The following is a 15,870-nucleotide window of genomic DNA, read 5'->3' on the forward strand; positions in this document are numbered from 1 at the left end:
ATTTGACCCCTAACCTCACTTTTCCATTTCTCCAAAATACATTACATATTTAGAAATAACTAACTAATGTTTCTTTAACTAACTAGCCTAGTTAGTTGGAAATACACTGTAATATTAAACTGGATTATTAGTTTAAGTTTTTCATGTCCAGTTGTTTGCAAATCAGTTCCTGTGATTCATTACCTTCTCCTACATACTGTTCATTTGCAAAATACAACACTATTCCCTTAAAAGGAAAAACTGCACAGACACTGAGCTCGTAGTATCCAGGGACTGTTTTTTTCACCCCAGCCCTCGCCCCCATCACCCTCTCACCCCCTCAGGCATGCTCGTACCCATTAGTGCCTGTACCTATGTATGACCCTCTGTACCAGGCACTTGTTTGATCTGCACACCGTCGAGGTGGAGGATCATTGGTGAGCCGTCGGTGGTCAGGACTTTGGTCTTCTCGGCGTTAACCTTGAGGCCGTACAGTTTGGAGTAGAAAGTGGCATCATCAGTGGAGATACGCTCCAGAATTGGGCAGGCGGCGGCAGCATTCGCTTCCCTGCGCTGGTGCGTCTGGAAGAAGAATAACATCTCATTGGCGACAAAGATCCGCCTTTACCGAACCCTGATCCTGCCCATTCTACTTTACGGCGCGGAGACGTGGACAATGCTCAAACACGACCTGAGCAAGCTCGAAGTTTTCCAAATGCGTTGCCTTAGATGCATTCTCGGCGTTTCCCTTCGCGACCGTCATTTGAATGACACCATCCTCACCAGCTGCGGCAGCCAACCGACGATCGGCGACCTAATCCAGCACCGTTGGTTTGGCCACATTTGTCGAATGGACCCGAGCCACTACCCCCATGGCCTACTCTGGTTGACCCCCCCCCCCCCCACCAATTGGAGGGTGCATCAAAATGCATCAAAGAAGACATGGATGAAACAAATCCAGGATGATTTGAAGGCCCTTCGACTTGACCTCGAGCAGGCAAGAACCATCGCCTTAGATCGAAAAGCGTGGAAGATAATCGTTGGTCAAGCAAAAGAACCTGCGGCACCTACAGCAGCGTACTGGTTGCGCGGCAGACCACCGCCGCTGGTCGCCTGCTAAGGACAAGAAGAAGAAGAAGAAGAAGAAGAAGAAGTACCAGGCACTTTTCTAGTTCTCATGTGCTACCACCTTCTGGGAGGTAACGACTCCTCCTAGGGAGCAGGATTTACGGGATGAGCACAGGTTTACCTGACAGGTACCTGTCTGTGGGGTTTTTTACTATTTTTTTACTATTTACTATTTTCCTGAAATACCGACACATCAAACCTCAAATACACATCGTATCCAACCATGTTGGGCTTCCCTAACTTCACATCCGCCTCCGAAGCTCTAGGTAGACTGCAGGTAGTCTAGAGACTGTGGAGACTGAATTTAAGTTATGATATCAAGGCGTCTGTGGGTAGGTGTATACCGTTACATACAGTTATGGTAGGGTCACACTGAGTTTAGATTCTGGTGAGGAAGGGTTGGGGTATTAATGGAACACATTGTCTGTCTACAAAAACTGGAAACTGTTCCACACAGTTGTCTGTCCAGACTTGGATCAGCCCGGATGCTGTTTATGGGTTAGCCTCACCGGTTCTGAGCTGCGTCGTGTTGAAGCAGATGGTTTCAACGGGCCGTGTGATGATTTTATTTCTCTCAGTGTCTCTAAAGACAGGGAAAGTTTAACCGGAGGTCTTCATTGGACAGAAAGTATGCTGTGGTTTAAGGACTTGTTCTTTTATACAGTGGGGGTACTGGAGACCACTGTGATGTCTGTTTAGCGAGATTGATGAGGTCATCAAGAGAGACAGCATCAACGCTGTTTATATAATGGATCTGTCTGAGGATACAATAATTATAAGTGTAACAGGTCGCCTGCTATAAAACAACACAAGAGTAGAGGCTAGAAAGCAGCACCATGATGAATATTAAGTTGACTGCATATTGCTTTCCCACACACTTTGTAATATTCCATCACATTATGGCTTGTTTTCCTGCACTCCTCCGACAGGATGAAGAAGCTGACCTGGACATTTGACCGGCAGTGGGGAGCAGAAAGTCTGTCGCTGCCATCAGGAAACAAACAAGGCCTTAACGGTGCAGTTAAGGCCAAACTGCTCTCGCTAGTTTTAAATAGACTACTGGGCAGAGCAGCAATGGAAGAAGTGCTCACTTAATGAAAACTTTAGTACCACACACCATTCAGCAGTACAGTTTCTTATATTACTGGATGGATGCATCTAGAAGTGCATGAATGCTAATCTCTAACAATTTCAGACAGAAATGTCTTGAACTTTTGCAATGAGGGAATCAGGTTTTATTTATTAGACCCTGGATACACTGATGAACGTCCCTTTAATGTTGCAGCTGGTAAAGGTGGAGCTAAAGTATTGACTCAATACTGTGTAGTGCAGTGGCGGATCTAAGAGACTTTACATGGGGGGCAAAGGAGGGGCAAGAGGTCTAGGCACGATGGCACATACCTCTTCAGAGAAGTATGTGAAAATCCCCTACATGTAAATGGAGTCATCAAAATATCCACAAAATACTTAAAAATGATTTGTTGTATCATAACCAATTGGTTATCATGATCTGTCTATGATTTTCTTCCAGTGCATCACAGAATCATCCTGATAACACCATTATTATGGGAGATATATTGAGATGGAGCTGTATCGTGATTGTAATTATATGGGATTTAATATATGGGAATTACATAGAATATGGAAAACACCGACCTGTGAGCAGGACATTGGTCAACAAGGACAAACTGAAATGGTCAGACTGAGAAAACAAAATCAAAGCCAAGAGCTCCCTTTGATTGAGACAAAACAAAACAGGTTTCGGGCCATATCAGCTATCAACAGGGCTGAGTTCCCTGATTTTTCAAAGCTGACGGAGCGCCTACCTCTTGTTGGACTAAATGCCTGCTGCCCACTGCTGGCAAAGGTCAGCATCTGTGAATTAAATGTCCAGAACTTCAATGAAAATACTCCACAGGTTTTAATTTTTTTTCCTATGGTGTGAACAAAGAAGTTTGGTCACGTCCCCTCCACCCATCCCACCACACCCCTTTCACAGGGGAAATAAGGAGCCGCTGAAATAGCATTATGCTTACAACCTCTGTGGATTGCACATAGTTTTATAATGTGTCATATACTCCTCCTGCTGTCAGAACGATAAGTCAGAGCTCATGTTTCCACATTGATTTCCTCATAACTCTAAACTGTCCTGCACTGATATATATATCATCCATATTTGCATCAGCTAAATCACTCTGCATCGCTTCAGTGGGGGCATCATTCTAATCCCTGTGACTGATACTCCACCTAGAAACCAAGCAGCTCAACCAACAACATAGCGCATACATGTAATGCAGTCACATTTTGTTTCTGCATCCTGTCACAGTATGGGAAGTTTATTCAACCCTCCTGTTCCTATTTCCTCTGCAAGCACCATCCACTCTAAGGAAAAGCCTGCCTATCTGAGGGAATACCAGCTTACGACTGATGACTGATTTATTCTGACCATAAATAAGACAATTGCCTCTCAGCCTCTGAGGCTATTCTTGAACCTAAGGGTGTTCTCCTGGCTTCAAGGTGCATGAGTCAGTGTCTCTCCTGGAAGGTTTTTTTAAAGAGTATTCAATTGAATTGAATTCAATTTTATTTACACAGCGCCAAATCACAACATAAGTCGCCTCAAGGCACTTCATAGATACAGAGAAAAACCCAACAATCATATGACCCCCTATGAGCAAGCACTTTGGCAACAGTGGGAAGGAAAAACTCCCTTTTAACAGGAAGAAACCTCCAACAGAACCAGGCTCAGGGAGGGGCGGGGCCATCTGCTGCAACCGGTTGGGGTGAGAGAAGGAAGACAGGATAAAGACATGCTGTGGAAGAGAGACAGAGGTTAATAACAGGTATGATCCAATGCAGAGAGGTCTGTTAACACATAGTGAGTGAGAAAGGTGACTGGAAAGGAAAAACTCAATGCATCATGGGAATCCCCGGCAGCCTACGTCTATTGCAGCATAACTAAGGGAGGATTCAGGGTCACCTGGTCCAGCACTAACTATATGCTTTAGCAAAAAGGAAAGTTTGAAGCCTAATCTTGAAAGTAGAGATAGTGTCTGTCTCCTGAATCCAAACTGGAAGCTGGTTCCACAGAAGAGGGGCCTGAAAACTGAAGGCTCTGCCTCCCATTCTACTTTTAAATACTCTAGGAACAACAAGTAGGCCTGCAGAGCGAGAGCGAAGTGCTCTAATAGGGTGATATGGTACTACAAGGTCATTAAGATAAGATGGGGCCTGATTGTTTAAGACCTTGTATGTGAGGAGCAGGATTTTGAATTCTGGATTTAACAGGAAGCCAAAACAGGAGAAATCTGCTCTCTCTTTCTAGTCCCTGTCAGGACTCTTGCTGCAGCATTTTGGATTAGCTGAAGGCTTTTCAGGGAGTTTTTAGGACTTCCTGATAATAATGAATTACAGTCGTCCAGCCTGGAAGTAATAAATGCATGAACTAGTTTTTCAGCGTCACTCTGAGACAGGATATTTCTAATTTTAGAGATGTTGCGCAAATGGAAGAACGCAGTCTTACATATTTGTTTAATATGTGCATTGAAGGACATGTCCTGGTCAAAAATGACTCCAAGGTTCCTCACAGCGTTACTGGAGGCCAAGGTAATGCCATCCAGAGTAAGAATCTGGTTAGATACCATATTTCTAAGCTTTTCAGGGCCGAGTACAATAACCTCAGTTTTATCTGAATTAAGAAGCAGAAAGTTAGCGGCCATCCAGGTCTTTATGTCTTTAAGACATTCCTGCAGTTTAACTCATTGGTGTGTGTTATCTGGCTTCATGGACAGATAGAGCTGGGTGTCATCAGCATAGCAGTGTAAATGTATGCTATGTCTTCTGATGATGCTGCCTAAGGGAAGCATGTATAGTGTAAACAGAATTGGTCCTAGCACTGAACCCTGTGGAACTCCATAATTAACCGCTAACTTTCTGCTTCTTAATTCAGATCAAACTGAGGTTATTGTACTCGGCCCTGAAAAGCTTAGAAATATGGTATCTAAGCAGATTCTTACTCTGGATGGCATTACCTTGGCCTCCAGTAACGCTGTGAGGAACCTTGGAGTCATTTTTGACCAGGACATGTCCAGGTGACCCTGAATCCTCCCTTAGTTATGCTGCAATAGACATAGGCTGCCGGGGGATTCCCATGATGCATTGAGTTTTTCCTTTCCAGTCACCTTTCTCGTTCATTATGTATTAACAGACCTCTCTGCATTGAATCATATCTGTTATTAACCTCTGTCTCTCTTCCACAGCATGTCTTTATCCTGTCTTCCTTCTCTCACCCCAACCAATCACAGCAGATGGCCCCGCCCCTCCCTGAGCCTGGTTCTGCCGGAGGTTTCTTCCTGTTAAAAGGGAGTTTTTCCTTCCCACTGTTGCCAAAGTGCTTGCTCATAGGGGGTCATATGATTGTTGGGTTTTTCTCTGTATCTATGAAGCGCCTTGAGGCAACTTATGTTGTGATTTGGCGCTATATAAATAAAATTGAATTGAATTGAATTGTATATAATAACATCTTATAAAAAAACTGTAAGTTTGGATATTTACCATTAAATATCGTGGCGATTGTGGCTCAAAGAGTTGGGTGTTCGTCTTGTAACCGGAAGGTTGCCGGTTCGAGCCCCGGACAGTCTCGGTCGTTGTGTCCTTGGGCAAGACACTTCACCCATTGCCTACTGGTGGTGGTCAGAGGGCCCGGTGGCGCGATATGGCAGCCTCGCCTCTGTCAGTGCGACCCAGGGTGGCTGTGGCTACAATGTAGCTGCCATCACCAGTGTGTGAATATGTGTGTAAAGCGCTTTGGGGCCCTTAGGGACTAGTAAAGCGCTATACAAAATACAGGACATTTACTTCACCTACCGCCTACTGGTGATGGCCAGAGGGGCCGATGGCATGATATGGCAGCCTCGCCCCAGAGCAGCTGTGGCTACAACTGTAGCTGCCTCCACCAGTGTGTGACTGTGAGAGTGAATGAATAGTGGAATTGTAAAGCGCTTTGAGGGCCCTGAAAAGCGCTATATAAATCCAATCCATTATTATTATTATTATAAAATAGTTAAAGATCAGTTTATAAAGAAGTATCAATTATGTTGTTTTCTTTACATATTTATAAATATTTATTAAACTGACAGTATACTCAAAGCAGATGGAGGTAGATAAGGCTAATGCTTTTTCATTGGAAAACTGTCAACTTTTTTTTTCATGTGAATGTGATGGCCTTCTTTGAATTAATATTCATTTGTTTTTTATGTGTATTAAAACTTGTTACTTATATGTTGGAAATACAGATTTGATTGATTGATTGATTGATTGATTGATTGATTGATTGATTGATTGATTGATTGATTGATTGATTGATTGATTCTTCTTTCAGACGAACCAAATTCTGACAGCTGGATGTCTGTTACTGAAAAAAATCAGATAATGTGGGGGTGGCTGCGTTTCAGTCTGAGGTGGTCACGGCCACCTTCAGCTCTGGCCCTGTTCCTGTAGGAAATATCTGCTTCTTTAACAGCTACATGTACAACCACCAAGTCACTATTTTTTTCCTGTGCTACACTGTATGAGCCTCCTGTGTTGGAAGACCAGCTGCTGATGGGGTCTGCGATGACGCAGAAGCAGAAAAGTAAAGTAAAATATAATAATTAAGATTTGAATAACAATACTGTTTATCATTTACACTAATAAATCTCTATTTATCCTGAGTAAATAGCGTTTGAATGACTCATGTTGATTATAAGCCTTAATTCCATCGGTTCGTTTAGATTTCTTCAAATATATCGTGTTAAAATATTTAAGAACAATTTGCAATCAGCCTTTCTAAGACGCTTATTTTATTTTATTTTATTTTATTTTATTTTATTTTATTTTATTTTATTGATTGGTAAGGTACTGAGCCCAGGATCTCTTTATTTCGAACTTTTCTCTTGTTTTTTTGCCTTGGTACTTACTTTAACTGCCTCCACCTAAAGAATTCTTATTTAGATATCACACAATCATTTAAAATACAAACATGGCATTTTACGTTAAATTCAACATGCGTAATCGCAAATACAACATGTGATGTCCGTTTCTGAGGGGCAGATTTTCGAGTCGTTTCAGAGATTTAAACTTCCCGTTTTTGTACAAATCGAGAGAGAGAAGAGTCACCGGTGGGAGGAGAGTGCGGGGTTTAATTCACCTTATTCAAAGTTCGTGAGCGCGTGTTTTGATGGGCAAGCCTTTTGGAGAGCGTGGGGGCTGCGCAATCAGACGGACCCGACTGAACTTCCTTCCTCGCCTGGACCTGAGGGGAGGAAAAAAACGAAGGAGACGAGAAAAAAAGAGGTCGACGCTTTTATAAATGGGGACTATGCTCAGCTTTCAGCCGCTGTATCAGCTTCAGGTCGTCAAACACAGACGTTCACGCCACCGGAGTCACAATCGGAGGCCTTTTTAAGATCGGCACCATGATTCCGAGAATGCTTCTTTTCTCTCTGCTTTTCCTCTGCGGGCTGCAGGAAGCTCTCCTCTCTCCGCTCGTACGTTGTTCCAAGAATGCATTTTGTGCTTTCGACGTTCCCGTGGATCTTCGAGGCGCCAAAGAAACGTGTGAGAAATATTTTGGAAGCTTATATCAGTTCAACTCCAAGGAAGAACTTGGTGATTTAACGACTCTAACCAGACTCAGCGGTAAATACTGGCTCCAGAGCAGCGACGAGACGGGTCCGAACTGCCCCGTGGTCTCCATGATGGAGGGACAGGGCGCCACAGTGGTGAGGGTTCCGTGTCAAGACCAAAAGCTGGACGGATTTTTCTGCCAGATGACCCAGTATTGCAGTCCGTTGAATGCGTCGCCAGGCACAGCTGTGAACTACACCTTAGAGACCTTTAAGTTCGGTTATTCGGAGGTTTTTCCACTGGGAACCACGGCTGAAGAACGAAAGCTCGGTGGTAAATATCCAGACTCGAAGCACTTGTGCTACGACAAGTGGCTGAAAGCTCCGTGGAAATGTGAGGTGATGGGTGGAGGCTGCGAGCACGAGTGCGATTCTTCAGTACCCGGCTGCGTCTGTCCCACCGGGCTCGTCCTCCATCGTAATAACGTCTCTTGCTCCACGGGCCCGTGCACAGAGTGCGCGCAAGGATCCCAGCGGGAGGGTGACAGCTTCCAGTGCAAGTGCAACAAAGGCCACGACCTGGGCCAGGGGGGGAAGAGCTCCGTGGAGGCGGATGAATGTAAGGCATGCACAGCTGATCAGATGTGTGTGAGTACGCGCGAGGGCCATGAGTGCAGGTGCAGATTTCGCGGCTTCGTTTTGGAGGAGGGAGAGTGCCTAAATCTAACGATCTGTAAATCCTGCGAGCACGACTGCGCTAAAGTCAACGGGGAGTACCGGTGTGTGTGCCGGCGCGACTACATGGTGTCACCGTCAGACCCCACCAAGTGTACGCTGAACTGCACCGAGAGGGACTGCAGATGCAGCTCATCGGCAGGCTGCGAATGCCTCGATGGCTACGTTAAAGACAACGTGAACGGCACAGACTTTTGCACAGATATAGACGAATGCGAGGCTCAGCGTATGTGTGACCACGTGTGTGAAAACTTCTTCGGTGGTTACAGGTGTCGCTGCCGCGAAGGCTTCCAGCTGCGGGACAATGGCAAGTGCGTGAGCCTGTCCGAGGAGCAGGAGGAAGAAGACGATGGCTCAGGCTCTCCCTCTCTGAGCGTCACATCAACCGGTGAGCCGACCAGCGCTCACCCGGCTTCACTGCCCCCCTACATCAAAACCGGCAGCGTCCTGGGCATCGCCGTGTTCATCGTGCTGGTTGGCGTGCTGCTGGTTTTCCTGCTGAGGAACATCTTTAAACGTTGCGGCAGTCTTGAACTCCCACCCCTCAAACGACCAGATATAGATATCTTCTATCTGCAGCAGGTGACCACGGAGACCTACAAGAGGCTGTCCTTCGACAAGCAGATTAAAAATGACACCCAGAAACTTGAACTGAACCTGTGAAGTCGCACAGCTGAGCCTTCATTTCAAGTCAAACGCACTGGTTTCTCCGCGGAGAGGCTTCATAGCCCAGCACTGCAATAAATGGCACATAGTAAATTTAGAGTATAGACGCTGCACATTAAGATATTCATCTGAATGTTTTCTACATGGGAGCACAGTTACTGGCCTATGGTTTGTATTCCACTAAAACACATTCTGCTCAGTTTATGGGGTGTCATTTGTGCCAAAATTATGCTGACAAGCGTGGAGTCATTTATTTCTTGTCTACTTTGAGCAAAATTGTTTTCGCATGCAGGCTGTTTGAGTTAACCCTCACAGCACCTTTAATTTTGCTCTCCTGCATTGTTCAGCATGTGGGCCCGATGTGCCGCTTGAGCGTTATGTCTTTCTTCTAGTTATTTGTAAAGAAAACATATTTTTGAATTGTATGTAATAATATCCAGAATAAGAATTCATTTTTCAACAACTGCTCAAACAAAATCCAGAAAAATATACAAAAAAATAGTTTTCAATTAAATATTAGATGGAACTGCAAAAAGATGTTGGAAGATGTCGTGAAAAATCATCGCACAGTCTGTTTGTTAAAATAGTGTGGCACAGATTAATTCAGGATTCGATTCAAAGTTGAAAAGCAGAAACAAATGCTTCATCGGATATATTCAGACATCATTTTGGCACAGGTGGATAAATTACCGACAGTTTGCAGTAATGTATAAATGATACTATGATGGAAGAAATCTGACAGTAATGGTACTGAAAAGTTTATCTATAGCTAGAGTCCCATTCCAAATAAGCTCATAACAGCCATGCTGTTACAAGGCGATCCATCTTATTGGTCCTCAAGAAAATGCTTTTGTATTTGAGAAGTTAAACCTTGCGGTCACTCTCCAGTTTTGAAGGAGCTACTGTTGCTCTTTGTAGCCTTAACGACTTACCGTGACTGACGTTTGCTCACAAAATTGGCCCCAAACATAAGACATTTTGGAGTGAATCGCCAAATTCTCTTTATGTATGATTTCCCTGGATGTAAAACTTTGATTTTTATGTTTATTTTTTTGTGGACATGAGGAATGTCCATAAAAAAATTCCCTTGAATTCCCTTGAATAAAAGAGGGAAGAAATAGTATTCTAATGGAGACTCTTTGTGTATCAGAAACAAACATTTTGTCATGTCTGTGCAATCCTAATGCTCGCATCATACGAGGTTGAATGTTATGGTCTTTGCTGTGTAACAGAGCGATCTGGACTGATCATGAATGTAAATCTGTGCTGCTATGGTTTTGTATATAAAATACCACTCTGTGCAACTGTTAGCTTTCACTTGTTACTGTCTTTGCTAATTTTGGAGTCAATATTACCCTTTTTCTTTCCTCATATTTTATTTTTTTAGACAAACCTGGTGTAACACTGTTTAAATTGCTATTAAATGGTTAACTTTCAGAATCAGAAACTTTATTGTCATTGTCACAGGTACAACAAAATTAAGAATGGTCCCCGATCATTGCATCATCCCTAGTAATATCAAAATATAAATAAAACAATAAAATTCAATAAATAAAATACTTAAAATACTAATAAGACGTAACAGTAAACATTCCCACTGGTCCAAAGGCCACAGGACTCTTTGGGAACTCAAGAGTCCTTTAAAGTCACACAAGACGGGCTGATAAATGTGCACTTGTTTTGCATGTGATAAATCAGTGATCATGCAAACCAAAGTGAAATATTTTGATAAATGTGTTATCATTTCTCTGGTTTTACCATTTCTGCTGTCTGTGTCAGAGCTGGGGTCACACTCAGACACATTGTCAGTGTTAGCAGTGAAAAAAAAAGATGTACGCCTCTGGGTGTGAAAAGCAAAAGATAACACAAAGGGAACAAATGCAGGGGGATAAAGGTATGTTTCCATCAACAATTACTGTATTTTATGACCTCATTAAAGATAAGACTCAAACATGCAGACCAGAGAACATATGTGATGTTCATGTGTGAGTCATGTTCCTACATAGTCCTGATGCTTTCATCCTGTAATGTAAAAATGCTGCATTAGCTAAAGTTATACTATAAGGATAAGTTGTTACTGATTTGGCTGCTTTTTCTGGAATAAATGTAACCATGGATTCCTGACCCGACGGACTGTGCTAGTCACATAGTCAGAGGGATGTCCTCTGATCCTCAGCATATCCCACTGACGTGCTATGTAACCTGCATTGTGTCTTTATGAATCAGAACCTCTGATTTCTTTGCAGTTATAGTCCAAAATTGTTACACTTCCTTTAGCTGTTTCATTTAGTAAGACCGACTTTGGGTCTTGTTCCCTTGCAAAAGCTACAGTTTGCTATAAGTTTTTAAAATAAACTCAACTCATTCCATCACGTGTCCCCAGGAGCACTGTCAGAATATTTGGAAGCAACAAACAACAACAAAGCCGCCGTGATGCTCCCCCATGACGACAGAACAATGGGTGAGTGTTTCCTACAGATTAATATGGACTAGCCTGTGAGATATGTTTATCACTAACAAATGCATTTGCTTTTAATATGACATATTTGTTGTTTTTATTCCATCTCTGAAAAGTGAAGAGCTCTTTTCCCTACAAATATTTGGTCTTTCAATTTTTCTTCTCTATCCTTTTTATATAAGAAAATGATTTTTAGGTTTGTGTTAAATTGCATTTGATATATCCTCTTTGGTCAAGCTGACGGAAAAGCTTCAAATGAAACTATGCGCAGGGCTCCATAACAACTTGGGCCTGCTCTGAGGGCATCATAGAGCACACAACAACAGAGCCAAGCAAAAATGCATGGAATTCTGCTTTTAAAAGGCTTATCTCTTGTCTTACATGAAAGTCAACTCTTTACAGCTGTTAATTTCGTTCTTATTCTACCTTGTTGTGAGATAGTAATACTTGAATGCCCAAAAAAAACATGTAAAAACTGTAGAACCTGAGGGAAGCGGGGTTAAAACATCTGACCCCAGAAATGCTGCTCGATAACAGACATGCTACATAGAGAGAGATGGGAGGGGTTTATTGCAAACAGAGGGGAGGGGTCCGTTTGATGACCTCCGCCCCCCTTACGTGCACACGGCTTCGCTGCGTACGTGCGTAAAAGCCGTGCGTAATTGTGGGGATGTGGTCTAGCCCGCTCAGAGAGCTGAGGGGCAAAGTGAGGAGCAGCCGGCTGATTAAGAGCGACTTCCTTCCTCTGTCGGGACACTGACATGGAGTTGATGGGCTATAAATGCCAGCTAAAGGGTTCTTCACAAAAGCAGGCCCATACTCTGACGGGACGCACATAAACTTGAAGGAAGACAGCCGAGGGTCAAACATGAATCCTGTCCTGCAGTTGGCGGTCCTGCTGCTGCTCTCGCTGGTGAACAGAGTCGGCAGTATAGCCCCGAGTGGGGGGTACTGTATCAATAACCAGTGTTTTGCTGTGTTCAGAGACCCTAACGATTTCAGCAGAGCGCAAAATGAATGTAGAGATCAAGAGGGGCAACTAATGACCGTGCGCTCATCTGTAGCACACGATGTTCTTTCTGTTCTGCTGGGAAACTTTAAGGGGAGCTTCTGGATCGGTTTACATCGACCACTCCGCTGCCCAGACCCCGTTGCCAGGCTGAGGGGCTACGAGTGGGTAACTAAAGACGACGAGAGTGACTTCTCAAACTGGCTGCCAGACTTTAACATGAACTGCTCTTCTCAGCGCTGCGTCTCAGTTTCCCCAGAATTGGACTTCAGATGGAGCCAGAAACCGTGCCAGGATCAGGCCGCCGGGTTTCTCTGTGAGTACACCAGCGTTGGCATGTGCCAAAGTCAAGAAGAGTCACCGGGAGAGACTGTCATGTACACCACTCCGTATGGGTTTGTGGTCAGAGACTTGCTGTCTGCGCCTCCTGGAAGCACCGCTCTCCGGATGCCATCTGAGACCAAATATCTGTGCTACGCAGAGATGTGGCAGCCGGCGCCCTGGAACTGCGAGATTGACGAGGGCGGGTGTGAATATAAATGCACGGAGAGTCCTAACAAGATGCCTTCGTGCTACTGCCCACCAGGAAAAACCCTTAATCCTGCGAATAAAGTGACCTGCGAGCAGCAGCTCGTGGGAGACCCGTGTCTGGCGCTGAGCTGCGAGCAGATCTGCTACATGAACGGAGACTCCTACGCGTGCATGTGTGATCGTGGCTTTCAGCTGGCGGATGACGGCAGGTCGTGCGTGGACTTCAATGACTGCAACGACCCGCGGCAGTGTCCCGGGGAGAACTCCGTGTGCGTCAACAAACCCGGCGGGTTCGAATGCATCTGCAAGGCGGGATACTCCACGCGCAACGGCCAGTGCGTCGACGTGAACGAGTGCGTGTCTGGTCCGTGTGAGCATGAGTGTCACAACACCCACGGTAGCTACAAGTGCTCGTGTTATGATGGATACCGAGTGGACCCGAAGTCAGCGAATAAGTGCAAGCTGTTCTGCGGGAAGGAGGAATGCCCCGCGGAGTGTGACCCGAACAATAATTTCCAGTGTTACTGTCCCGACGGCTACGTAGTCGAGGAGAGAGTGGACAGTACCGTGTGCATAGACATGGACGAATGCAGTGACCTTTACTGCGAACAGAAATGTCAGAACACATTCGGGAGCTACGTGTGCTTCTGCTCTCTGGGATATGTGCTAGTGGACGGATACAAGTGCGTAGAAAGCGATGACGACAGCTCTGAAGGGACATCGGCACCAGACACTCCCACTACCGTATCGGTACCATATCCAGATCCAACCAGGCAGCCCTCGGGGGGAGTGCCACCGGGGGGTCTGGTGGGAATAATAATTTTCACTGCGGTTTTTATCGTTCTCGTGGTCTTTCTGGCGGATCGCGCCATCAGACGCAGGGCGAAGAGGACGAACAGCATTGCGCTCAAAGCTGAGGAGGGCGAGGATCACGGCTTCCATCAAGTGAAAGCTGAAAGCTGAGCCAAGCAGAGACGGTTTAAGCATGACACGTGAATGTACAGTGAGAGGTTTACCGGAACTTTGCAGATTGCATTAACAGTGGAAGGAAAAGGGAAAGTGTCCACAGCACTGCAGAAATATTACATGTTACAAACAGTTTTTTTTGTGGAAGGACATGCCCTTCATTTTATTTACCATTCAGGTACAGATGCCATGTGATGACAAAGGACTTCAAATTCTAAAATATTAATAAATGTTTTTGAAATGTAAATGTCTGGGGCTTCTTTTTCCCTTTTAACCTTTTTTCTGAATCGATAGAAAACAGCATGTCACCCTTTGAATGCACAGCACCCTAAACCCACCACTAAATCGATCACTTTGTTGGCAAAACCTTAAACACTTTTGCCTTGTTGGAAATAGTTTGCAGATCTTGTTTGATCTTACTGTAAACAGATTTTGCACAAAGCTGGCATCAGGAAGCAGAAGTTAAACATATCTACAGCACAGACGTCATTTACTAAATATAATGACCGGAAATACCTTCACTATAAGCCAGCAAGAGTGAGCTCACACTTGCTACCAATATTGAATGGGAACAATCTAAGAGGCAGATAAAGAAGAGTGCCACAGAAGGAGGGGAGAGATGAGAAGGGTCATTTCAGTGGAAATTTGAGCAACTGTGATAAATTGTGTTCTTGAGAATTGAATGCAACCCCACATGAATTTTTTTAAGGAAGTGTACAAATAAAAATAATTTCACCATTCTTTCCTGAAATAAGTGTTTGGCCTATTTAAACGAACTCACTGATGAAAGCGCTCATTGTCATATTTTCCTAATAAACTTTACAAAAGCATTAATCAGTTAGTTTCCCAACAAAACACTAGATCTAGCAACCACTCAACATACTCATGTTTCCAGTATCAGTATTATAACATCTGAAGGATTAACTTGTGAAGTCAAGCTTAGTGTTTTTAGGGACTACATTAAGAGTTAATGTCAGATAAATAACTGCATAAATATTTAGGCAGAATAACACACTTGTAAATTCACAATATCATTCTGACATTACATATCTGTGTCTTATTTATTCACATAGTTATTTATTTCATCTTGACCTATTTATTTATTTAATTTTGAACACTTTGGAGTTCCATAGTAAATATGCCACCATGATGAAAAGTAAGTGGTGAATATTTTGTTTAGCAAAATCTCCCAAAGCAGTTCTTCATCACGTAATACACTCAGTGCTGATGTGTGGTGTCTGTGTGCTTATTTCTTAGATAATGAATGATTGACACGGTCCTTTAATCATACAGAGATGTGTGATTATTTATATGAACAACATCTACGTGATGTGGAGGGAGAAAAGTTTGAAACTCGCCACCTTATAAGTAAATGATATAAAACATAAACATTTACTGTTGGGTTTTACCAAAAATACAAAAATAAACTGACAAAAATTACTGGAATATCTTATGATTGGTTAAGACGTTTGTCTTGGCAGTGGTGAAAAGAAGGGCAATGGCCTTCCTTGTTTTCACGCACAGCTTGACTGCGCCATCATGTGGAGAAAATGGTGACTTACAGCCTCAGGAAGGACCCAGCATAGTGTTTCCAGTGACGAGTCACACACAGGGAGGCTGCATAGGAGGATGGAGAGATGACGATTCTAAGGACTGACTGAATCGTCAGGGTCCCTGAGTCCCTGAGACATCTGGTTGAAGTTGTGTACCTCCAAAAGAGCAGCAGGTCAGCTGCTCACAGCCTGTACACAATAGACAATAAGCAATAGAAATTATTGTGAGTTATGAGTCTT

At 43.9% G+C, this 15,870-nt stretch overlaps 2 protein-coding genes across 2 annotated transcripts; both read left to right on the forward strand.

Moving 5' to 3' along the window:
* Nucleotides 1-7,192: 7,192 nt before the first annotated feature.
* Nucleotides 7,193-11,197, forward strand: LOC146557423 (thrombomodulin-like). Its single transcript, XM_085247697.1, has one exon. It carries the CDS (start codon nt 7,563-7,565, stop codon nt 9,108-9,110), a length of 1,548 nt encoding a protein of 515 aa, XP_085103823.1. The 5' UTR covers nt 7,193-7,562; the 3' UTR covers nt 9,111-11,197.
* Nucleotides 11,198-12,252: 1,055 nt separating this feature from the next.
* thbd (thrombomodulin) lies at nt 12,253-14,324 on the forward strand. The gene has a single exon (XM_085248058.1). It carries the CDS (start codon nt 12,353-12,355, stop codon nt 14,072-14,074), a length of 1,722 nt encoding a protein of 573 aa, XP_085104184.1. The 5' UTR covers nt 12,253-12,352; the 3' UTR covers nt 14,075-14,324.
* The last annotated feature ends 1,546 nt before the right edge of the window (nt 14,325-15,870 follow it).

Source organism: Mchenga conophoros, linkage group LG15, assembly GCF_057382185.1.
Source record: "Mchenga conophoros isolate Kocher_MC1m ecotype Shallow Benthic linkage group LG15, M_conophoros_male_GT1.1, whole genome shotgun sequence".
NCBI classification, from domain to species: Eukaryota; Metazoa; Chordata; class Actinopteri; order Cichliformes; family Cichlidae; genus Mchenga; species Mchenga conophoros.

Bases quoted from the DNA above. Each gene is read 5' to 3' on its own strand.
- LOC146557423 (XM_085247697.1), top strand. From the start codon at position 7,563: ATGATTCCGAGAATGCTTCTTTTCTCTCTGCTTTTCCTCTGCGGGCTG.
- thbd (XM_085248058.1), top strand. From the start codon at position 12,353: ATGCCAGCTAAAGGGTTCTTCACAAAAGCAGGCCCATACTCTGACGGG.